We start from the raw sequence: 26,815 nt of genomic DNA on the forward strand, positions 1-26,815 counted from the left end.
TACGTAAACTAAGATTTAACAAATAGATGTTTATAATTAAAAACAATTCCCTTGCATTCTCTATTAAATACGTTTAAATCTTACTGCATATTGAATTGTATCTCTTATATATATGATATACTACTTTTAAATCTTAATTTTGTATGACATACATAAATCGCAATACACTTTAAATTAGTTAACGAACAAAAAGAGCGAAACGATTCCTAAAAGGTAACGCAATCGCGAGCCTTTGGTCGAATAAAGTCCATGGCTCGGCTGGTTAGCCCCAAGCTTTTTTAAATCTCATTTGGTTGAATATCTATTAATTGTTATTAATTTATTATCGATATCATATTATTTTTTTTATTTATTCATAAATTTTTACATAATGTGATGTTGCAACAATATAAACATATTAGAATTAAGAAAAACTTTTAGAAAACTATTCTCTTCATGGTCTAGGATTTCGAAAAGCTTTCTTCAATTTGTTACTCCAAAAATTTAACTGTGGTAAAATTATGAGTTTTATATAAGCAAGACCTTAAGAAGCAGAATTTTCTACTTTTAAAATATTATTTGAAAGGTCAACTACACTACTCTACTTTTCAGTTACATAACACGATCTAGAGAATCAAAATTGTATCAATCGGCGCTACTTTTCTTCTGTATTTTCGTAGTAACATATTATTGTAGTCATCGTTAAGTATCTCAACCTAACTTACTTATAAATAATAGTCACCATTTTATTCTGCATTCAGTAATTCATAAAAATAAAGCAATTTACATTGGGCAATTCAGAGGTTATTGAAAATTGTAACAAGACCATTTCACAAATTAAATCCAAGTGCGGCATCCAAAAAGTATCTATGGTGACAGCCAGCCTTCGAAAGAACATTTCATAAAGAGCGAGTTTTTTTAATATGTAAATATTTTTTTTTAATAAAACTGAGCCATAGTTACTTGTTGGTGTCTTGAATCAAAATCGAGCACTAAAGTTTTAGAAGAAAAATATTTTCTAAGTTATGTGCTGTAAGGGTACCGATCCTGCAATTAGGAAAAGAACAAAGTCTAAATAAAATCTTCCAAACTATGTCAGATTCTTATTATAAAGGTCTTACTATATAGGCCCAATTACCAATGACCTTAAAGTAAGATATTTAAAATATCTAAATTTCATAATTCTTTTCCAATCGCCCGAACGGTACACGGTAGGTAACTCAATAACACCTGCTTTAAGTCTGTCATTTGACACGTATGTTGATTGAAATCTAATTAATCATATATATTGGGCGAATTGGATCCAGTATGTTGCGTTTAGTACAGAGAAAAGAAGAGGGAAGAAAACTCGAGAAAAGCGATCAATGTTGATAGCACGCAGTTTCGCTTTTGCCGCTTCAGCTGGTTCCTGAAATATAAAAAAAAATCAGTGGCGCTACAACCTCTTTAGGTCTTGGCCTCAGATTTCTGAATCTGTTTCATGATCATTTTTAAATCTAAAAGGCAAGTAGGTGATCAGCCTCCAGTGCCTGACACACGTCGTCGACTATTTGGGTCTAAGACATGTCGATTACCTCACGATGTTTTCCTTCACCGTTCTAGCAAATGTTAAATGCGCACATAGAAAGAAACTCCATTGGTGCACAGCCCGGGATCGAACCCACGACCTCAGGTATGAGAGTTTTTTTAATAAATATACAAAGTTCTTTTATTTTAGCTAACACATGTTCGTGCACGGGAAAAACTGCCTCAAGAAAAGAAAAATTATTAATGTCCTTGAATATTTCAGAAGAGGCAATCAATCAAAGAGATTATATAGAATCCTATATTTAGTACTTTAAACCTACTAAAACAACCATAAGAATTGAATTGTCTATGTTTATGATTAGCTTAAATTATTTTGATAACATGGATAACACCTTTTAATTACAAATACAATTTTTAAAGTAAATAAAATTGTATATTTAATAGCTATATTATAGAACTATATAACATCAATACTTTATTGTTTGATGATTTGCTTTTTTAAAAGAGTTTTTTACGCCGGCTTTTTCTCTCGGCCTACACCCTCTATCTTTGCCGATGAGTAGGGATGCCTACAAGTTCGAATTGATTGAGGTGGAATAAGTGATACCTAGATGATCTTATGTTCCAAAATAAACGTATTTTATTTTTATTTTTTACTATGAAGAACTATATACAAGTAACATCCTTGACGACACCAACATCGTCAATTCAACAATTCATCATTCAGGCTCAAGTGGTTGGGGCATGTGTGAATGCCGGCGACAGAACTCAAAGGTCCTTACTGAACTCACCCCGGTGGCATGAGAAAACCGGTAGTCTGAGGCTGCATTGGTGGGACGGAGTTGTTAAGGACCAAGAAACAATAGGGGTTCGAAGTTCAGCAAGCACTGGGTAGACTTGAGGAGGTTTAGGCACAAGGGGCTGATTAGCCATTGATGATATGTTCATACTTCAGCAAGTATTTGTATAGCTTATGTAGTTTTGGATTCATATGAGCAATGATTATTTATAATGATAAACAGCACGCATGAACGTGACGTTTCTGTATGCAAGTTGGTTGAAGTTATCTCAATCTATAGCGCTGATGTGGCAGCCTTGGAATCGCGGAAGTAAAACTTGTAATGATAGAACATAAGGTAAACAAATATATTTTAATATACATGTCGGTTTTAAAGTAAATAGAAAATCACAATTTATGTAATGGGAGGCAAACGGGCAAGACTTGTTCCGCGCCTATGGATATTGCCAGAAGGCTCGCAAGTGCATTGCCGGCGTTTTAGGAATTGGTAGCCTCTTTTCTTGAAGGACCCTAAGTCAAAATGGTTCGGATACTTCAGTGGACAGCTGGTTCAACATAGTGGTGATGCGCGGCAAGTACAGCCTTCAAAAACGCTCAGTTGTGGAACGACGGACGTCGAGGTAATACGGATGGTATGCTTTATTTTGCCTTGACGTGCGATAGTAATACTTAGCTGTAGAGTGTAGGTATTAGTTCATATAACTCCGCTGAGTGTTTTTTCTTTTCTACTGTTTTTCGTCATACAAGCAAAAGATACACATAAAAATAAAGTAATAGCGTTGCATCAGATTTAAAAGGTTGTGAATCGGATAATATAATAAATATCACATATATATATATATTATCCATATACATATATTGAACTGAATGTATTTGAGATAGTTTTTGGCGCGCCCCCTACGGATATCCAATTCAACTTAGTCCTTCTAGAAAAGAGCGTATCAATTCCTAATTGACTGACCTTGAGCAGCGTTAACACTTAACATTAGGTGAACCTCCTATCCATTTGCCTCCAAAAAAATAAAAATAACATGAAAAGGATAGCTTTATCGATATCTTGGAAGATATTGCCTTGTAAGTAGCCCGGGACAACCTTGCAAAATTAATTGTAAAAATCGTAGCAAAAGCAAGGGTTGAATCAAAACAAATTTAATTTTAATAATTCTAAACTTAATATAGACAGTATTTATCGTCGAAGCACGAATTATAACTCCCATTTTTCAAAATGTCACTAGTCAATCGTCCAATAACTTAGTTAACTCGTAATCCCAACTCTCAGAAAAACTGATATTTTCCAAGTACCGACATCCTCGATTCATGCACATCATAAAGACTTTGACCCGCTTCATAACTTGTTCGCAATCAAAGGCATAGTCGGAAGTATGACTTTAGAGTAAATTCAACCCTTCTATAGTGCTTTGTGACATTTGCATTGTTCTTTGCTACGCTTTGAGAAGCTGGAAAGTGTTTAAAATGTTAAGTGTGAATAAAATATTGTTATAACTTTTGTTCAGAATTTAAATATTATAAGTTAAGGGTTTTTAATGTTACAGATGGCGAACCGGCAGGCTCATCTGATGTTAAGTAATACCGCCGACCATTGTGACTGCCAGAGGCTCGTCTTTTCTTGAAGGACCCTAACCCCCGAATACCTATCTCAATGCAGTTTTGATAATATGAGATATACATCTTAATCCTTAAGAAATCCAATAACCTATCAACGGATTGTAATAGCCAACTGTCGATACAAACTATCCATGGTAGGTCGGATCGATGTATGTAGATAGACCTTTGTAGAAAATGACGTATCTAAAAGTTTTAACTTACACCAGTTTTTAAAATATTTAAAATAATTTAAAAAAAATTATATGTTTGAAACATAGACATGTATATTTTTATATTATTTGTACGGTTTTATTTACTTTATTTGGCTTTTATTGATTATCAAATATGAGTGTAAAGAGTGAAGAGATTGCATTCTATCCGTCGCCAAAAATGAATTTTCTTCGTAGGGTTTGGTTATTGGGATGCAGATAGGAGATTAATCGACTGTCACGGTCTGATCTCAGATTGTGAATACATTATTGGGTTCGGGCGTAAGTCGAATTGGTGGGTATAATAAACCAGGGTATAAATCCTAGATAGTAATTTGTGATATGCAATACACAATGTGTAATTCAAATTAAAGCGGCGGCAATTTTCATTGTCTAATTGTATGCGTTACCTTTGGTTTTCTCCCACCGTCATCAAGTATGATGTTCACCAGACAATACTCCATCAGTGCCATGAACACGAACCTGAAAAGAATGAGCACTTATTTAAAAAATTAAATAAATTCAGGAAAGAATGTAGGAAAAAAGAAAAGTCAGTACCGCCAATAGTTTAACGAGACAACGTCATAACAAAACATTGATAAAATAATTGCATACATTTATGAATAAAATTCAATTTATTTATTGAATTATCGCTTTTTTGTATGGATAAAAAGGAGTGAAGCCTCGGACACAAAGTCTATCGAGTGGAAGAAAGATAGCGGGACAATGAGCGTAACGTGACAACGAGCCATGCTCTTTGGTGCGTGTAGCCGGCGTTCATTGACATTAGACGTCACGTCAAAAAGGAAATATTGTTTAATTTATATATATATATTCCGGAGTAATAGAACTATTTTATGTTAATATAATTAAACACTTGACAACAATTGCTTAGAAAAATAAAATTTTAAGTGTTTCTAATCTGTCTTAAATCTTTTGTAATAATAGTTAAATGTTTCAAGGTATAAGGGTAATTATTATAATACCTACTCGAATACGTATAATAATAATGAAAAAGCTAATTTTATAAATGTCCTTATTCGTTCAAAAATACATTAATATGGACTACTATGGAGAAATTGGTTAAGACACAACTTAATATGGAATTGTAAAGAAATAACTCTTCTTGTATGGCTATTAAGATTCCAACCAAAACATTCATATATATTGTATGTACCTACTAGAGTTTTTAAAAATGGAGCTTATATAAAAATATTTTTTTTAGTGAACCATACTTAATAATTTTGAGCAGTGTTGGCCTAGTGGCTTCAGCGTGCGACTCTCATACCTGAGGTCGTAGGTTCGATCCCCGGCTATGCACCAATGGACTTTCTTTCTATGTGCGCATTTAACATTTGCCTGAACGGTGAAGGAAAACATCGTGAGGAAACCGAGATGTCTTAGACCCAAAAAGTCGACGACGTGTGTCAGGCACTGGAGGCTGATCACCTTCTTGCCTATTAGATTCAAAAATTATCATGAAACAGATTCAGAAATTTTAGGCCAAGACCTAAAGAGGTTGTAGCGCTACTGATTTATTTTATTACTTAATAATTTAATATTTTAATAATATGATGTAGTGATAAAGTAATATAAGGGACTCCTTTTAATAATATTTTTTAATAATTAAATTTTAAGGTTAGTTATTAGATATATTTTTATGTATTAGGTGATGTAGTTGGAATATAAGAATTGACTATGATGATGTGATTGTAAATGAAATATATAACTACTATGTATATAAAAATAACTTTTTGATTATGTAATACAAATTTGCACGCCATTATCTTCACCATAATATTTGCTTAAAATGTTAAGTTAAGTTTAAGAGCGGCGTGGCAGGAAAAATGATCTACACTTGGCAATGAAAACTGCTTTTATGAAACTTAACACTAAAGTATGTATTGCTATTTCTACTAAATCTATACAAACAAGAGCTTTACGTTGCTATATACTTACACAGTACATACGGACATAAAAGCATCAACAGCTTTCAAATACGAAACTGGCGGAAGCTGGGATTGAACTTTCCCGTGTTGAGTGGAAAGTGTTAGCAATGACGTCACACCGAGTGTCACTCGCGCGGGCGCAGCGTCGGGCTTAATCCAGAATGACACCCACTAGAAGAAATTCATCAATCAAAAAAGAACTGCATTGACCAAAACTGTGTACTTGATTTAAATTGTTTTATGGTCAGATGACGTCAGACTCTCTTTTAGCAAGGTAGTTATTAAAATTACAAAAAAAAGGTAGTAATCAAAAGGTGGTAATTACGTACGCTTAATTAATTAATTTAAAATTTTAGCTGTTCTACTGTTATAAACATCCAAGCGAAATTTTTTCATACATTAATTTATTTTTGAATCAAAAACACTTGAAACGATATTTAATAGGAACTAAATTTTACATTGGGAGAATGTAAATGTGAATTAATAAATTCGTACATTTAAACAAACTACTGCTGTTTTTATTCTAAGATTATAAAGTACATAAAAGAAACTTTCTCAGCGAGCAACAATTTCAATATTTTATATGCTGCCTAGTTGACATCTTTTGTTTTACATAATATCTTTCTAGTGGCTTGCTTCAACTGTATAATAGACCTCAAATACGAATTGTATTACCTATGTAGTGAGTACGATGATAAACAATTTTTAAATTGTTTGCCTCCGATATCTAAAAGACGAATTCTTCGGCACATTTCTGTGCCATGCCCACTTTAGCCTTTCTAAAATGTATGTTAATGAAATAATAACTCAATAATGTACAATTTTTTAATTGAAATGTTGAATTGTTCACGTAAGAATCTTAAATGGTAGGCTTTAGGAAGAAGTTACCAAGAAATTGATTACGAAACACAGGTAGAAAATTTTTAAAAGAAATTCTATGAATTTAGTTAATAATGTCAATCATTAAAGATATTAATAATGTATAAATAGATAACTTACAGACATTATAACGATGAGACAAGTCGGTATATAGGTGTTGAAGAGGTGATAACCCAGCCGACGTTTCAGTTTGAAGATTACTTCTAGGCATGTAAAGTTACCTACAAAATAAAATGTTAGTTTAGAAGCCATTCGTGTATACAGAGCCTAAGCATATGATTTCCAAAGGGGCATTCTTATCCGGCTTTTCATCGTACATTTTTTCTATCTAATCTATCGGCCTATTTAGAAGCTTTAACCACTTTCATTCAAATTCAAAATTTTATGCATTCACTAACAACCTCAAAACAACAGCTCTACCTGTCTTATGCTGACACTGAAAGTATTCTTAGGGTATGTTTCACAATGTATGGATAAAGTACCAAATAGCTATGCGACACATAAATTATTTGGAAGATAAAAGTTCCGAATAAGAAACTTCGCGTTTCATGACGAATAGCGCTATCTGACAGTCGTGAAACGCAACAAACACTAATGAATCCTACCAAGTAATAAATAATTGATTTGGAACTTATCCGGGCATTTTAAAACAGACCCTTATAGTGTTTGTTTAGTCGTAAAATGTTTTTAAAAAGAATACATCAATTAATATTTTCTTGTACCGGTTACAATGGTATTTACATAAGACTAATTAAAAACGTACTGTCAACCTTTTAAATGGATGAGACTAAATCACGACACAGGGAATCCTAGGCTATTGCACTTTTTAAAATAAACATGCTTTTTAAGTTAAGTCTTAGTAATTGATTAAATATATCTTTAATGTTCACAATGAACATGGTAAAACATCGCGAGGACACTTGTCGATTGCTTGATGAAAAACATAGAAATATTGTATGTTACTATAATAAAATCTGTTTATTTAATAGTCATTGTTCAATAAATTAAACAATTAAAATCAATTATCTAATCTAATCTACGAAACAATCGTAAAATCAACATAATTTAGAACAAACATTTGTGGCCCATTTTTCGCGAAGTAATCTTAAGATAACAAAATTTCTTATCCACTTCGCTTTATTAAAGTCAAATACTCTTATAACCCATAAAAGAGCAATTAGCTTAGTGTTTAAAACGCCAAGTCTAGTCCTGAGTTAGCGGATTCGAGCCCTGTATAAGAATAATAATAATAATCGTTAGTTCTCATATTCTGCCACACGCGCCCAAATTTGTACCTAAAGGAATTCTACATAGTCATATGAATTGGTAAATTCTAACATTGATTGTATCGTACATATCATATCATAAATTATAAATGTATATCAACTACAGTGTCTCACGGAAATAATTATTTATTGAATATTTTTTTTTTCTAAAAGTAATACAAGACGATTTTTAAAGATTCTAGTCGGAAGATTTTTTGATTCTTTTGGTAAATTATTGTAGTCCCTTATTTGTGCTGTGGTGTTTTTCCTAAACAGTTCCAGATTGATTTTTGGCACAGCCAATTTCCCCCCATGTCTACTTCCTTTTCTACATTCGAGTTAAAAATATGTATGTCTCTGTGCATACAATGGATGTTTCGTCATATTATATATATAAAATATTATATTTTTTTTCAGTTAAATTTTTGTAGATAAATCCAATGTATTTATTTTGTTTTTTTTCTGTATAAAGATGTATTTGCTTAGCTCCCTTAATAAATAAATAAAATGTCTTGAGGCGCCAGGCCAGCTGTTTCCATTATTTTCTATTCTTATATCGTTTATTTCTAGTATTTCCTAATCTATTAAAAAAACAATTACGTGTAAATAAACAAATAAAAAAACACTAAGCGCACATAGACAGAAAATCCAGTGATGCACAAGCGGGGTTCGAACCTTCGACCTTAGAAATAAAAGTCGCAAGATGAAGCCACTAGGCCAACACTGCTCTCGTGTTTTTAAAGTCAGTCAATAATTTTAAGCCACAGATGGCATGCAACACTTGAATTATTTTCTGTAATAAAAATACTTTATATATGTCCCGAATCAATTCGTTCAGTCATAGACCGGTGAGTTACCATAACATACTTTACTAGTACACACCCTCACTTTCACACCATACCACAACACACACATTACTTAGTTAAATGTGTTTAATAATTTTTATTGACTTCTCGTAAAATCGACGTAAATTTTTGAATGTTTGTAGAAATTATGCATTCCATCCTTGGCTATACCTGTAGTTTTTCGTTTTATATAATATATGTTAGACGTAGGATAACGAAATAAATAAAACTATAGACTACTTGTAAATACTTAAAACCTCATTAGTTGGTAAACATAACCCTTTGTGATCTGTTTTAACTAAAAAAGCTATTCCCTATTTCTAAATATATTTACTGTTTGCATCTGAACGACCGTATCTAAAGTATAGTAAATGTGAAGTACGAAACAAATAATTGCTTTCATATCAAATCAAAGACAATTATATTTATTATGAACATATACATTGGCATTAAACAGTGTGTGTGTACCTTGACCAATAAATTTTCTTGGTTTTCTTTCCACGTCAATAGCAAAATATTTAAACGGATTTATTTATTAGGCTAATAAATCTTAACGACAGTTATGTAACCTAACATTACATATATATTTTTATATATATATATATATATATAAATGCTCATAAGTACTTAAATGCATACATTCTCTTATATTATCAGACACATAATTGCACCGTTGTTATCATTTATTCTATTATCATTCATCAAATCCCAGACTTCTAAATCTAATATACAATCTAATAGGCATAACATAAATTCCACCCGTGCGAAGCTGGGATGGGCCACTAGTCATATTAGGACAGACACACGTCTACGGTTATCTTACCAGTAGAGTAGACTTGTGTGCAATCAGCTGTCCTATTCTGCACCAGCTCTAGTTGGGGCAGTTCTATGTTCTCATCTACCACCAGCGGTACTTCGGGGTCCCATTGAAATATCATGTCGTCTGTTGTATGGGACACTGAAAAAAAAATATTTTGTTTTGTTTCACAACTATATCGTATAAACGACCTACCCCCATTTCACACAAGCTTAATATAATGCCTGTACAAACATATAGTAGCTTCAAAGTTAATAAGAAATTTAAAAAAAAAATGTTTTGTATACATCATCAAACTGTGTAGTAATTTTGACTTTGTAGCGACTACACTGAGAAAGACTAATTTGAATTTCTGAGCATGCCTAAAACAACTCGATGTGTTCACAATATAAATAGCAATATATTTATAAAACTTCATCCCCCTAATAGTGGGTGGAACTTAGGTTTAGGGCATACATGAATAATTCAAATGTACAAATTTAAATATTAATATCGTAGTAATTTATGCACGCGAATTAATCGGCAAATTTTCTAAGTAAGCAAAATTATAATCGCCGTTTGAGCGAATTCTTTAGTGATTTAATATTAGGTCAATTGGAAAAAATTGCTGACTGTAAGCTTAAAATATAAAATCGATATTCTCAGTCTAAATTTAAAACGCTAATTGTACTCAAAGTTGACTCCGTGAGCAAGATAAACTCAAAAAATAATAGAAATTTAAGATATAGATTATAGACGTAGACATATCATTTATTACTAAGAACAACACACACACATAAAGACACAAAATACCAATAATCAAAGAGAAAACAATAAATAAAAGATATATATAAAAAAAAAAAAAAAAAATACGTTTATTTTGGAACATAAGATCTTCTAGGTATCACTTATTCCACGTCAATCAATTCAAACTTGTAGGCATCCCTACTCATCGGCAAATACAGAGGGTGTAGGCCGAGAGAAAAAGCCGGCGTAAAAAACTCTCGGTACTCTTTTAAAAAAGCAAATCATCAAACAATATTTAAAACAAATATATCAAATTAATTAGAGGCAGCCTGCCCAGCACTAGTCCCAGTCCCATATATATATATATATATATATATCAATTTTTTTTCCCATTAGGTTCGTCTCAAGTATGTAATACGTATGTGCTATGGCTGTATTAGGTTTTATACAGTGTGAATTATGTACCTACTGTAAGGTTGAAATACATATAAAATAGAGTTATTTATGTTTAGTATTTTGAATTACGTAATTTAACATGAATTATTTAAAAGTAAGTTTCATTTTATTTCACGTACATAATATATTTATTATTATATTAAATATATATAAATATAAATAAAAAGAAAATGTTGCCAGCATTAACACTGCCAGATACTAAACAATTTACATTTATTTAAGTTATCCATTTCTTCTTTTATAACTATTATTACTTTGTATGCCAAGAATATTGTGTATAATCCTATATATTAAGACTAGTGTTTGCAGAAAATCAAATATTTATTCATGACAATTCCAACAGACTATAGTCTTAGGAAGCTCAGTAATAATAGCGATTCTGTCCGTAAACACTCCAATTTCTCATCATTAATTGACCTAAAGCAACGTTATTTTGCTTTTAAAGGCAAATAGAAACAGTAATCCCAAGTTACAAAAGGTGTTTACACTAGAAGCACTATTCCGTAAACTTTCTAGAACCTAACCGATGAGCAACGGCATCTTTTACCACTAGTCGACATCCCTAATCTTAATTTTTATTCCAATTACCAGCATTTTTTATTTTATGGCCTGCTATCGAAACCCCAGTTTAAAAAAGCCTATTTATTTAGCCTATCTTATTTTCGATCACTATTTTTCACTTCTTTTTCCACGAAATTGAAATTACATTTCCCCACGATTTATTTATACATTTCACTACAAGTATCTAATGCACTATAACACTTTTTGTTTTTGAGCAAATCACACAATTAATGGCGGCGGGAGTGATTACTTACTTCTATCATTACACTTGCCTCTATTAAAAATGAAAATTTGGATTTGGCATTTAAAAAAGAATACGGTTCTTACAGAATAAGAAAACATTGTTATATATAATATTGAGTTTAACGAGCTTCACAATTGAATGCAAAGTTTATAAAATCAAAATTATTCTAAAATAGATATTGTCTATGAAACGTGTCATATCTCTTTCTCTGGCAGCTGCGATATTTATAGCGCAGACGTGGACTAGACTATTCTATAGTCTGTGCCATTAAAACGAGCTTTTTGTTTTCAAACGTCCTACGTTGTTTGATGACTTATTTAGGTCAAAAGCATTTGACTGTAGATCTGACGGCATACCATGAATTGTGTAGCTTTTTGTAGAATAGGCAAACGAGCGGGTAGAGCTTTGAATAAATGGGCCAGGTCTTTAAGAATATGGTTTGCTAAAGCTTTACCCATATCCTGCATGCATGGTGAATGTTATGAAGGACTGTAGGAAGTGGAGGACCATGGCCCAATATAAATACGCTCTTAGCTGATCACTTCGGAAATACCTCTCCTGACTATGATTTCACAAATTGCAGGTCATCTTATCAGATTTTACAAGAACATCGTTCACTGCTGAATGGTCATGCGATCGTTAATTGACCTGGTTTAAATAGTGCAAGATAATTATCAAGGCAATTCAATTATAGTATTATTCAGCGTTAAAAGGGAGCCCTGTATTTTTATATTAAACAGATATTGAATATTTATCTAATCTTTAAAATGTGTCTTTACAAAAGCCATTTGATTATATGTGAAATGAAACGCCTGAAAACGTGTTTTTTACATAATCTCAACTAAAATAGACTTCAAAACTAGCATACGAAAATTTCATAAATATACAAAATTAAATAAAAGAACTAGGGTCATCATTAGTCAGAGATCGGCATCTAATTAAAAAATTCTAATTAAAAAAAACCAAACCAAAATAACTGAAGCACCTCACCTATTTATGGAGTTCTTTCAACACGACATTAAGCTTCAATCACTGCTCTTGACTGATCTTCACGATAAAAATGAGCTGACATCAGAGGCTGAACGGCATTGAGGACCCTTGCCAGTTGCCCTACATACCGAATACTCAAGGAATCAATTTTGTATCGCCGACAAAATTTACCTACATTTCCACCACTTGTGCGTAAGCACCTATTGTATCCTGGGATCGCTTTTTCCATTTGTCTATTTGCGTTTTAAATAACGTAGAAATAGGTCAAATCATAAGTAGGACTATTTAGAAAACGTAAGCAGAAATCAGACTGCTTACAGGGTTTTTAATGAGTTTAGCTAAGACAGTAACGATGTTTAGCTCTTGCAAGATTACTTCAAGAACTTAAACAAAGAATTTTTTAATAAACGTTTTATATTAATTACGCAGTAGGAAATTTAATAGAAATCAGAATCGCTATTATTACTCAGCTCTGTTTGGAGTGTCATTGATTAAACTATTGGTTAATAACTCAAATAATCATAATATCAAAGTTAAGTTACTACTATCTATACGTATATAAGTTTATATATCATAGGGCCAAAAGCGTCTTTTTTCCCGTGTAGTAGGACAAGGTCCTTAAGGATCACAGAAATAATACTTGCTCGTGAATATATGATTCATTGTTGCATGGAAAAGCAGACACATTTTTAGTAAAAGCAGTATGAATGTCACTATGAGATCTTTTTGACCTGATCTTTGACCTAATTATTTTTCCGTCGAATTGAGATTCATTAGCAGTGTTCATTATTGCGGCATATTTTTCACAGTGCATTTCAAATAATTCACATTAAATTGAGAGTTTTTATAATATATATTTACTTTCAATTAGATCAACCGCTTTCTGGGTTGATTATGATGAAAATTCGTTTTCAAGTTTTCACACTGAGCCAGTGTTCACAAAAAAATCAGAAGTACTAATGAAGTAATAAAATTGCTCTTTTATAGAAGGCTAAGTCCACGACTGTGTTGCATACAAATTACACTATTCAATCAATTTGTTTAAGCAAAATCTCAAGGCTAGCGGTGAATGCAGAAAAAATTCTTAATTAGTTCCTCATTAGTATAAATATGCTGAGTCGCCGTTATTCAGGGTTGCCGCTTGAATAATGCAAGAGGTGTTGACCTAAGCTCAGGGCTGCCTCTAATTATTAAAATACGAGCTGATGCGATTTCTGCATAATTAGGATAAACTTGTGACCGATGCAACGCCGCTCCCCCCATACACCTCCCACAGATTACAGCCTCTGTTTTGTTGATCTTTTACAAGGAAGATTAGAGTATCAGTTTCTGTGCCAGACAGGTGACAAGACATAAGAGAACTCGGGGTAAGACGAGACTTCACGAATTAACGTATCTGCGAAGAGGTTTAAGAGTTCCATACAAAGCACTAATATCTCTCTGGATTTTCCCTATGGCTAGACAGTTTCCCAGCAATGTAAGATATCTATTGCCATCCGGGTTCCAACGCTTTATCTACGATTGGGTAATACATATTTATTTTCCGAAAGTAGTTTTATCCAAGAATCAAAGTCTTTACTGGATATATGCGTTACCTACTGTGCCAATGCCAGTAAAAAATCTAAAAGTTTTTTAGCTTATATATTTTATAGCTTCTCAAAGGCTTTTAAAACTGTAAGTGTGCAACTTAAAAATAACAAGCTGCAAACACTTGTTCGCGTATGGTTGTCGTAGCAACAATAATTTTAAACTTATTCAAAGTAAAATATGGCTTAGCAAAATTTCATAGAATATATAGAATCAATCTTAAGAAAGCCTTATAATTGGATTCCTTTTAAAATACTATTTAATATTCAGTCTGCTTAAATTTTGAATAGTTTACGAAGTTAATTAAAATTAACAATTTCGGACGTTAAACTCTTCTAAGAAGCACGCTATTTTTATTTTTTGCATTCACCAATTTTAGAGTATCTAAACCTACCATTACAAAGATGTTTTTAATTCGAATTTCTATTCGAGGCCTGCAAAAATATTCATTCGACTATTGCTTACAAACTTATAATTCTTTTAAAATAAAATATTTTTTTATAGATATAGCGTTATTTTCGTCTTAATTAATTAAAAAATATTTAAATGATTTAGACCACACTATCTATGAAACTAGGAATAGTTAATGGCTTCTCCTCCGATTTCTAGATATACTGTTTTATTTTGTGATTTTAACAAAATTTCGTGTTTGTTAACCATTGACGATAGATTTATACTTATAAAAATGGAGACAAGAGGACCTTCAACCAAGTCAAAAAAGGAACGCTCGAAAAACAAAAACATTTTTTTGTGTAAAACCCCTGTAAAATTGTGAACCCCATTGTTTGACTCTTCGTTGTCTATACATAAACCTTACGTTGCTATAGTATATTATGTCAAGTTGCTATACTCTACGTTCTGCGTCAATAGACAACAGCTTTGCATCGTATTTCAAAAACACATAGAGATTTCTATTTGTGCCTTTTTACTAATTCAAATACATTTAAATTCACTTTTTTAAGAGATACTTGACATAGTAATCTATATCGTTAGATTTTAAAATGAATTCCAAAGATTTCTAAGCAATCAAAGCGTATGAATTTGAACATGAATTACTCAACCTTTAAAAATATATGAACAAATTCGTAGATAAGTTAAAACAACTTTTGAGATTTTCTTTAGATTTGACTTTATTTTAGTTATAGTTCGTGTTACGTGTTACTTTATGATCTTTTTATTGATAATTTATACACTACATGTACCCATTGTAGGTATTTCATTTTTGTTGTTCCAAATTAGGGTTGCCAGGAAAACATTGCTTGTTAGCGATACGGCCGCCCATGGCCTGATAACTTATGTAATCAGCTTTTTTATAATTGTAAAACTGTTAATAAATAAATACATTCAAGAATACCTATGATTATTAGAAATATTGTGTGGCTATTAGCCAGTCCTCTCACAAGTTTCCATAGCAAGAGAAAACTAGATAAGAATCCATTTCATGTGCATATAAGGACCCGCACCACAACTGTAGAAATAGCTTAGTTTCAACCTGCATAGCCAGTTTAAATCCCACCGGAGGAGAGAGTTATTCGAGCTGCCTACAGCTTAGCTTCATAATCGGACGTCAACCAAATTCGACCAAATTTGTCAAAAATGTCTTGGCAGTATATATACATAAAATCAAACTATAATGGCAAGGTGATCCTTCCATACTTTTCAACCAGTATATTAGTGCCTGGATGCCGCAACCGACAAAAGGCAGTGTACTAGTGTAGCAGTACGGTACATAATCGTACAAAAATACAAACCGAGAAATCCTCTGATTACCTTTGTGCCACGATTGCTCTAGACAAAATATCTGCTCGATTGAATATCGTTAATTAGTTAGTAAAAGCTTAATTATTAACTTCACGGAACTACTATCAAACCATACTTACAGCTCTCCATTTGCAGTTTACATTCTTGGGTATCGTGAGGGTAGATGAGGAAATTCATAGCACAAGACAACTTCAGAGTCAGCTTCACCATATACAAAATGCTCTTATCCTTATAAAGCCAGACATAGTGGTTTGGTATGGTCATAGTCTGGAAGGTGACAGACTTCGCGTTCTTGAAGAAGGAGTCTGGACGCCACATATGCTTCAGCCAGTCCACTTCTAAAAGCCTGGACAATAATAAAATATGCGTTTGTGAGCGTTAAAGTATTACATAATGTCCAAAACCTTACACCACAACAACAAATGGCAACTTTTAGGTTTAATAAGTCACTTGGTAGTAACCCAAAGTTTTCCTTCACCCTTCAAGCGATTGCTAAGTGCGCACATAGAAAGAAAGGGAATTGATGCACAGCCGGGGATCGAACACACGACCTCGGGGAAAAAATTCGCATGATGAAGTCGCTGTCATCAGTGCTATTCTTCGTATATCAAGTATTAACTTTTCACAACATACCTATATTCTGTTGTCATGTTTTCAGGTAGTCTCAGACGAAAGTCCTTCCAAGTTTGGGCAAAAAATATGTCAGCTGCGTATGTCTGAAAGACAATATTTACAAATAATATTACCATTAGGAATAGGGATTTAGTTAGAATATTCTAGAACAGTGTTATACAACCTTGGGCCTACCTACAATGCAAATGTGGGGCAACGTATTTGTTAAGCTATTCGAAAATTTCTAAAAAATCATTTGGAATTTTAATTTCAGTTTCATTATAGGTGTTGAAAAATTACTTACTGTATATAAACATATCATTTAGTAAGAGAGCGAATAAGAATTTCTCAAATGAACAACTAAATTTTTTTATATTAAAAATTATGTATGATGAGAATTTTAGAATGTACTATTGTGGGGCATGGGACAAAAAAGGTTAGGAAACGCTGTTCTAGAAAGTAATCTTTGAAAATAAGTATAGACTACGAGTATACTAAAAGATAATGTATAAAATGAATTATTTACTTTGGCTTTTTGACTATGAACACCTATTTCATATGAATTTTTTTAACAGTATGGGATTAAAATGCCTTTATTATTTTAATATTAATAGCTATACATAATAACATGAACACCTATAATGATTATTGATTCAAACCCAAGGTCTCCAAGTTATCCGTCCTACAGGAATAGACTGCCTAAATAGTTTGTTTGTTAACATAATCTTGAGTTGTAACATTAGGAATGTTACTACTCAGAATTAACTCAGATAAAGAACTCTAAATACTTGTTAACATTACATTTAAAACTACCATGTCATCCCTAGCAAAAAATATTATATCCAATTATTAATATTTCCACAAAATTTCTCACTAAATGTGCACTCGGCATACGCCTTGTAAAACATTTAAATACATTTTGCAACTAAATAGGTTTATAGGTTAACTGGGTACTTTTAAAAAAGCCACTCAAAGGCGCTTTAGAAAAAACCTGTATTTACATTAAATATTTTGGTTGAATGCTTCATTTCGTGGTATTTAATGTTTCATTCATACAAATCTACGAACACAGCTGATTAATGACGTTTGTAGGTGACCAAATTAGCTGTTTACGTTATGTCGTTTGATACGTGAATAAATTGTTCCACTTTAGGAAGTGTTCTTTCTTTAGGAGATGTTTGGTTGTAGATAAATAAAACTCCCTAATAACTTGCCGAGAAGAGGTTGAAGATGGAACTGAGTATATAAGCGTGTATATTGAATCTTGAATATGGAATGAATAATATTTTACAAAAATAGATACATTTGTATAAAAAACTTAGACTATCCTTAAAAGTAGTAATGACATGTTGACTTAAAACGTTCAGCCAATACGCGCAGGGTGTGGTCGAAAGGGATCTTTCGCTACCTGACTCGTGTTTCAACAAAAGCGAGGCGCGGCAAAAATTTGACCCTTTTCTGCGCGCAGCGGCTGAAGCGTTCGGATGTGCTCTCTTGAGATCACTATCGATATGCCTACAGCCTATGCGACAACACTGATAAAACTGTTCTTTTCAGAACACACCTGTATCTTACGCAAACGTACAACTGTTCTTTTCAGAACAATTTATTCGCGTATCAAACGACATAACGTAAACGTATAAACTGTTCTTTTCAGAACAATTTATTCACGTATCAAACGACATAACGTAAACAGCTAATTTGGTCACCTACACGTTTAATAGTCTTAGGGCCTGTTTCACAATGTCCGGATAAGTACCAAATAAGCTATTTACTACTTATTGGTAGGATAAACAGTATTTTTGCGTTTCACGACTGTCAGGTAGCGCTATTCGTCATGAAACGCGATGTATCTTATTCGGAACTTTTATATTTCGAATAATTTATGTGTTGCATACCTATTTGGTACTTTATCCATACATTGTGAAACAGGCCCTAAGTTCTATAAAAATATTCCAATTATAAGACAATATACGTCGCCACTGCAACGAGCTTTTGTTTTTCCTTTAACTTTGTCTTTGAAATCTCTCCACGAGTAAAGGCATTAATTATTAAAGCTTAGACAGGTCAGAGTTGTTGTTCTCACAACTGTTTTTGAGTGTACTTTAATATCTATCTACGGTAATCTAATCTATGGTATGAGCTCATGATTTAAAGAATTAAAGCTAGTTAAGCAGCTTCAGTGTTTCATTTAAGATATCTTTTTTATTTCCTCTGTATTATGACAACTACAGAAATGTAAGTATTTTCCGGAGACTGGCAGCTAAATACAAAGAGCGGTTATTCTGTCACCCGAACGAACTGGCCAACACCAACTCACATAGAACAGTATGTGACACGACTAAAACGTCACCATATTCTAATGTTAGAATAGCAGCAGATGATGATGATGATGAGTAGAATGCAGATGAGAAGTCACTCCACATAGAAAAAAAATATATGAATTCAGTTTTTACTTAACTGTTGTCTGTCTAGTATCTGTTTTATTTTCTACTATGTTATACATAATATAATTTGTAATGAAGAGCGTAATAATGAAAAGCTGTTAAATTCCCTAAGCACATAGCTCTATTTAGTTTGCCTTCAGCTGCCCTAGTTCTACTGCTACTCCCAGCTCCATTTTATAATCTAGATAATAAAACATGGATATAATCTACATGTAACACGTTAACGCATCCGAGTCATTAACGATCAATTTATTAATGCCATAAGAATTATTTTATTTATTATTATTATTATATATTTAAATAACAAAAACAAGATTAAATTTGTTTTTAACTTTAAAGCATAAAAAATATATTAAAAAAGAAAGTTGCAATTTAAAAAAAATTGCTTTTGACATAGAGGAACGCTTGAAAACCTATAAACCCAAATCTGACCGTATGGCATTTATGAAATTCAGAAAAAAAAATGTGGAATAAGGAACGAATTTTTATATTTTATTCTTTGAAAATATGGGGGGATAGTCGATAAGTTGGCTTTGAACTGAACTGAACTGAACGAAACATATTTGTAGTACTGACCTGTAGTGTATTTGTATAGGAAATAATTACAAGTTGTTCACAATTATAAATAACACGTAGTAGCAATGTTTGCTGTAGAATTTAAGATGTTAAACTGCAAACCTATCTCGGATACAAATTCAGCGACCAAAATAAACAAAACTCTGTTTTCATTTTAAAAGGCGCGTTAAGCTGTCAAGGTATTTGCAGACTTCTGTATTGGCTGCTATATTTCATGCAAAAAGAAATACAGCAGTTCATTTTTGAAAATTATACTAACCATGGAATTCTCGTCGATCGAATCAAGTCCCATGACTGTGACGTGGAAGTTCACGATGGTTGGCTGGTCATCCTTCTTTGGGGGTCTCATCTTGTCATACAGCCTTGGGTCATCAGGCAGCAGGTCTTGGAAGGAGAGCAGCGTAGACCTTATAATAAAAGATCATTTTATTTATTTATTAATAATAAAATCAGTCAGATCACTGACTGATTATATTACTAAATATAGTAAATAATATAATAGTACCTGGATGACCGCGCTTTCAGAGCGGGTTTATATGTTTTTTTTTTTTTTTTTTAATTTTCCCTCTACTCCCCTGCCATAGTGTCCAGGGACTTTATATTTCACTGCTATTATTTAACGCGTCGGGAATTACGCCCCCACTACATCGGTAATATTTTTATTAACAATATTCATGGGCGGGGTTTATATGTTCGCATTGCGTAGAGATATTCAGAGGATGTTCGGATTCCTATTACTGCCTATTGCTGAGTTTCATCATCGGTCGTTGATGCAACAAAGTTTTAAAGACATTTTTGGCTACCACTATGTTAAGTCAGATGCCCACTGAAGAGCCCACTTACGCTTAGCGTAAATAAAAAAAGGCCGACAATGCACTTGCGAGCTTTCTGATAGTGTAAGTGTTCATGGGCAGCGGTATCACTTAACATAAGGTTCATCACGAAGACATGGTATTAACCACTAAACGAGACTCGTGCGAATGGCGAAAAGCCAGAGAAGTTGCCCTACAAACTAGCGCGCCTGCAATATCGTGTGCACTAGGAGATAGGATGCAACACTCAATTGAATATTTCAAGATATTCGATTCATGGGAAGAGCCTGCTAATGAACACAGATGTACCTGTTACTGTAATATAAAAACATATAACCTTGTATATTAAGTTAATTAATGACTTAAATTACAATACTTTATTAGTTTAATGCATGCAATAAAACCCCAGAGGAGGCTACAGAAACGCAATGCTTTTTTTACCATTTAAAGCGTTTATAATTTCATTTTTCCTACAATAGCCCTAAAAGAGAACAACACATAATTAACGACATTTCAAAATACAAACATTTTTATTAAATTCAATAAAATAATAAACGTTTCATAACCATGTTGCACATTTTTGTATTGTGCGAGTTTTTCAGCTGTGCAGAAACGCATTCAGGCATGTCCATGCCCATGGTCACTCAATTTAGTGGGTGGTTCAGCAATAGGTATTAGTGTATTTATGTTAAAAAATATTTTATTTATATATAACCTGTTACGGGAGACTAAATTTATTTCCGGAATTCGAACTATTGTAACAGTTAAGCCGTAACGAAAGGTTTTAATTAAAATTTAAACTCCATTGTTAACTTTACTAGTTAAATGTACTTAACAACAGTTAAGTAGATTTAACTAGCATCAAACTGAGTTTATAAGCTTATATTAGCGGGTAAAAACAAGTTACATTTTACATTATAAAAAAAATTGATATACTCACTTGCTGATGTTATTATTAAGGGAAATCTTAGTGGCTTATAGGATGGCTTCAAATGTTTTCACTTCATGTATGCAAACAATACAATTAATAATAAACATAATTTTCTAACGACTTTCTATATTTGTTTGTACAGTAGCTGAGTTCAGAAGAGTTAGCTATATTAGCTATAGTTAGCTATATTGTTAGTCATAAGATTTAGGTATTAATTTTTTTTAATTTTTTTTATGTAGGATAATCGGGGAGTATAATTATGTCGTTCTATCGCATTAGTTAATGTAGAAGAATTAGAAAAATAAATGTATTAAGGCTTCCAAGCATGTGTTTCTGTAATACAAAATTTGTCGGAAACTAAAAATCATATCGGAATAATCTTTTATCAAAATCGGTTTAGTAGTATTATATGCATTTCTTATATATTAGTGCATACGTAAGTTACGGATTCAGTTTTCTAAATTATATGTGCGCAATTAAAAATCCAACCTGTGAAAACTGTGAGGAAATGTAAAAAATGTGCCGGTAGTGACGAAAATCATGTAAAGCATTGTCTAGACTTTTTTGAAATAAAACTTCTTTAAGCATGCGCCTAAGGGTAAATTTTTCACGAAACGTCACAAAGATATGCAGCGTTTTTGTCGAAAAAAGTAGTTTTTGTAGACAGTGTGAAGAAATATACACAATGACATGCTTTGATTGCACGCACTTTTTTATATAGGTAACAGGCAGGACGCTCGCCTGATGTTAAGTGATACTGTAGCACATGGACACTCACATTGTCAGATCGCAAGTGTGTTGCCAGCCTTTAAATTTTTACTCGAGTCTCCTTGCTAATAAAAACTATGCATGTCAAGTACCTGAAATCCAAGTGTAAAAATCTGATGATGTCAAAAGGTGTGATTTTGACAAACAGGGATCAAAATTCGGGACAACTCTCACCGAGAATAATTTTACCCAAAGAAATTATTTTTTTTACGTAAATTCTAAAAAAATATTAATGTGACGGGGTCTTACAGGCATACATAATAATAATGAAGGAAAAATAAATAGCAAAGATTAAAGAAAACTGATTTTGAAGTGAATAATTTATAATAATTTTACTGTAAGACCTATTTTACTAGTAGTTTGTTAAAAAAAACAAGTAACAAGTTTGTTGAAAACTAAGTTGGGCTGTCATACTGTAAGCATCGTAATTGTGTAGCTCCGTATTATTGAGTGCTAAAAAATAATTTCGTACACTGTTCTTGAGACTGCGACGTCACAAAACACAAATTGAAGTGTCGTCCGTGTAGTGGAACTACCGATTTCACACAATATCACGTAAGTTCTTGAATTTCAACAAAAGTATCTCCAAAAAGTGATAATTAGAGGTTAGAAATCCACCAATCATATTGAGCATAGACAAAAGATCAATGACATTGACACTTGTCACAGTAACAGCTAACTAGTGTTGCCAGAGCAAGTAAATAAAAACTACCACTAATTACGTTCCATAACACGCAGATTTAGTTTACAAGAATGGAGGATCAGTTTCAACTATTGTTTGATAAAATGAAGAATGAAATCTTGAACCAAACAATAGAATTGAAAGATTCGATAACAAATAATATAATGGAGAGATTAGACGAAAAACTTCAACCTATTATAACAGAAAATAGAAACTTAAAAATAAAAGTAGAAAATCTCGAAAAGGAAGTAGAAAGTTTAAAAAGAGGAAAGAAGCAAAACAATTTGATAATGTTTGGAGTAAATGAAGGCGAAAGGTCTACACAAGAATTAATACAAAATACAATACATATTTTCAAAACTGACCTTGACATACAATTACAAGAACATGAGATAAACAAAATATATCGTCTAGGAAAGCGAAAGTCTTCTGGAAAACCAAGACCAATTCTGATTTCCTTTACGAGCGAATGGAAGAAGAATGAAGTTATGGGAAAGAAGAAAAACTTCAAAAATGTATATGTAACAGAAGACTACACAAAGGAAGTAATAGAGAAAAGGAAAACGTTGCAGGCGCAGCTAAAAGAGGAGAGAGAAAAGGGAAATATCGCGTACCTGAAATTTGACAAACTAGTAGTAAAAGGAAAAAATACTAACATAAATAAGGAAAAGCGCAAAAGAGAAACATCATCATCCCCACAAAACAATGCTCAACCAAGGAAACAACAAACTCTAATGCCGCCGATTAACAATAGACCAAATGCTTTCGACGTAATGAGGATTAGAGCTAATTCTCTTTCGTCTCTTCCCGCTAAGACAACAACTAACAAAGAATAACAATTAACTGTCGGTAAACGGAAAAATAAACAGCTCAACATGAACCAACATAAAATAACAAAACAAAATACTTCCCCAAGCCGACTGGTCATCGTGGGGAAAAATGACCACGACCCTCTAAAGGAAAAAATAACACTAACATGAAAAACAAAGTAAATGGGCGGGCCCAATATGGACGCGCATAGCGAAAAATAGAACAGAGTGGAAATCTTTAGAGGAGGCCTATGTCGAAAGACAAGCTGAAATGTAGAAACGACCGTTTACCGATACCTGATTTATGAAAAGAAAAGAAACTGTTAAAAGTTATAAACGTATTTGTAAGAAAAATTACTGTAAAAATAAGTTCAGCAATAAAGGCTATTTTATTTTATTTTTATTTTATTTTATTTATTTTTTGTTAGTTCCACAAAAATATTAAGTGTAAATTCGTGAATTTCCACTTAATATTAAACAGATTTAATACTCCTATCCAATATCAATCCGTCGATTGGTTATTGGCACACTTTTATCAATATTTGGATTAGTATCTCTCCCTCAGATTGTCAAAAATAGTTTGAGGTAGGTTATTGGGTTTAGGCGTAGGAGACGAGAGATATACGCGATATCAAATTCAATTCGTTTTGACTTACTCAAATCTGACCAATTGACAAAGTCCTTGTTATAAAAATAATGCTTGATAAAATAAATTAATTTTAATAGAGGGAAAATAAATTGCAAATGATTAGAGAACTTTATTTTTAACTTTATTAAATCACTTCGTACTAAACTTATGCGCCTGAATTAAATTTAAACCAATTCTATATTCAACAACGTACATTTAAATTCATATAGGAGTAAACAATTTGCAAATGATAGACTTTAGGAATTTTATTACCTGCCTATCTCTCAGGCTTAGTGGTTAACAGAGTAAGGGCTCATATGGGTAAATCTCGGTTTCGATTTTTTAAGAAATCTTTTGGCTCATCAATGTTTACATGCTGACATTTAAAAAATACATTGTACATAATATCAATTTATACAGTGTTATAGGATGAAATTGAAACATTCGTGAAATTATCGAGTTTTATTCTAGTTATTATGATGACATTAAACTCCAACTTTTGTGACGAGTCAAAGATCTTGGTCTAATTGTAGGTTCTTAATCTAAGTGTATAACTTACTGAGCATAACATAGATCGCCAGCCCCCAACCACAGCCGAAGCAAAGCAGTAGCTAACCATAGATACCTTTCGGCCGCCATTTTTAATATTAACTATAAGTACATTTTTATAATTTATAAAAATAGTCTTTCTCCTAATTTTTAACTTCACTTATTTCATTAGTTTTGCATATATTTATCTATCATTTTAAATTTCCATACATGAATATTACGATAAACGCGTTCGGAAGTTGGTAACTTTTTTGAGTTCTGATTGACGGCGTGCGGACGAGCGAACTAAAGGCGGTAAAAATTCATTTTTGTATGAATATTCCGCGCATGCGTTTTTTAATAAGCAGGTATTTTTATCTGTTTTTATACTGACACTCCAGTGGATTATATCGTGTGAAGGAAATCCTGAATTGATTATATTTTCGTGTTCGCATTAAGAATCAACGTCAAACTAAAATAAGAAAAATAACCAAAGCAACAGACGTTTTTAGCTACGCAAAAAAATTGAAATGGAAGTGGGCAGGACATGTTGTCCGGCTAACTGATCATAGATGGACTAAAAAAGTAACTTTCTGGAAAGGCCCACTAGGCAAAAGAACAAAAGGTAGACCTATTATATATACACGATGGGAGGACGACATTAAAGCGATAGCTGGTCAAAATTGGAGTAAAGTGCCTGAAGACAGAGATAAATGGGCATCACTGGAGGTGGCCTACACCCAACTTGGGGTTTCAGACGAGAGTTAAATACTGGAAATAAAAGGCTTTTTTATTTTATTTATTAAGAATCAACATATCTTTTTGAAAAATATTTTACACTGAAAAGAATAGTAAAAGTAAACGTAAAAGTAGTATAAAAATCTTAATCGACTTATTTGCCTTACAAACTACTAAACCGGTTTTGATGAAACTTTGACTACTTGCTAAGTTTTTCTATTTTTGCACTTCTTGCCTACCTTATCTAATATACTCATAGTGGTTTTTTCCTTTACTCACAGTGGTTGTCTGGAAGAAATCGCTCTAAAGCGATAAGGCCGCCAGTTGCTTGTCATTAAATTATGTTTAATATTTTCTTTTTATGTAATGCAACTAAGTGTTAATAAATAAATAAATAAATAAGTTCTATTCAACTTATCTTAAGATACAGAACAATTTCCCAGTATTGTGTGTACTTATAATAGGTAAATTTTTAATTTATTAATGTCACCTAAATCTAAAACAATTTCACAATAAAAATTACACAAGTGACTGCCTAGCGTCCACTTTAAGAAACTTTATTTCAGTAAAAACCTTTTTTGTTTAAATTTACAATGTTTTAACTTAAGTCACAATTTTTTATGATGTCTCAGTATATGTGTACTAAAGCATTTTGCAAGAGCTAACCTTAAGACTAATAAGTAATTTAAGTCTAACCTTATTTACTAATAAGGATATTTAACATTAAAATGTCCAATAACACTACTTACAGTTTCTATTAAGGGGAAGACACTCGCTTCTTGTGTTTTATTTTTGAAGTGAAACTTCTTTAGGCGCATTAGGGTAATTTTTTTTACGGATCGTCACAAACATGTGAAGCGTTTTTGTGGAGGAAACAGCGTTTGTGTGTGTCCTTTTTAGTCTTGTGTTTTATCTATATTCGTGGGCTCCAGCAGTCTTTTTATTATTGTGACGCCTTCTAGATCTAGGGTCCGATGGAGATCGGATGGAATTAAAAATACGCGCTGAATTTAGTTGGTCAAAGATAATAGTTATTTATAATGATGCTAATTATAAAATACTTATTGCGTCGCGTTGCGGCTAGC

The 26,815-nt window shown here is 32.4% G+C and overlaps 2 protein-coding genes across 2 annotated transcripts; one reads left to right on the forward strand and one right to left on the reverse strand.

Moving 5' to 3' along the window:
* LOC110991608 (glycine receptor subunit alpha-2) lies at window positions 1-25,278 on the reverse strand. Its single transcript, XM_022257042.2, has 9 exons — window positions 25,024-25,278; window positions 20,094-20,241; window positions 16,833-16,915; window positions 16,319-16,545; window positions 9,881-10,015; window positions 7,068-7,168; window positions 6,079-6,239; window positions 4,530-4,602; window positions 1-1,387 (listed from the first exon to the last, which is right to left on the reverse strand). Exons 1-9 carry the CDS (start codon window positions 25,101-25,103, stop codon window positions 1,259-1,261), a joined length of 1,137 nt encoding a protein of 378 aa, XP_022112734.1. The 5' UTR covers window positions 25,104-25,278; the 3' UTR covers window positions 1-1,258.
* On the forward strand, window positions 22,745-23,997 carry LOC123689974. The gene has a single exon (XM_045632227.1). It carries the CDS (start codon window positions 23,099-23,101, stop codon window positions 23,861-23,863), a length of 765 nt encoding a protein of 254 aa, XP_045488183.1. The 5' UTR covers window positions 22,745-23,098; the 3' UTR covers window positions 23,864-23,997.
* Window positions 25,279-26,815: the final 1,537 nt, after the last annotated feature.

Source organism: Pieris rapae, chromosome 18, assembly GCF_905147795.1.
Source record: "Pieris rapae chromosome 18, ilPieRapa1.1, whole genome shotgun sequence".
Classification (NCBI taxonomy): domain Eukaryota; kingdom Metazoa; phylum Arthropoda; class Insecta; order Lepidoptera; family Pieridae; genus Pieris; species Pieris rapae.

Excerpts from the sequence above, each read along its gene's own strand:
- LOC123689974 (XM_045632227.1), top strand. The coding sequence starts at position 23,099 with ATGGAGGATCAGTTTCAACTATTGTTTGATAAAATGAAGAATGAAATC.
- LOC110991608 (XM_022257042.2), bottom strand. The coding sequence starts at position 25,103 with ATGGCGGCCGAAAGGTATCTATGGTTAGCTACTGCTTTGCTTCGGCTG. Across the intron at positions 7,169-9,880 it reads CACACAAGTCTACTCTACTG|GTAACTTTACATGCCTAGAA; the intron begins GTAAGATAACCG and ends TTTATTTTGTAG. Across the intron at positions 1,388-4,529 it reads ACGGTGGGAGAAAACCAAAG|GAACCAGCTGAAGCGGCAAA; the intron begins GTAACGCATACA and ends TTTATATTTCAG.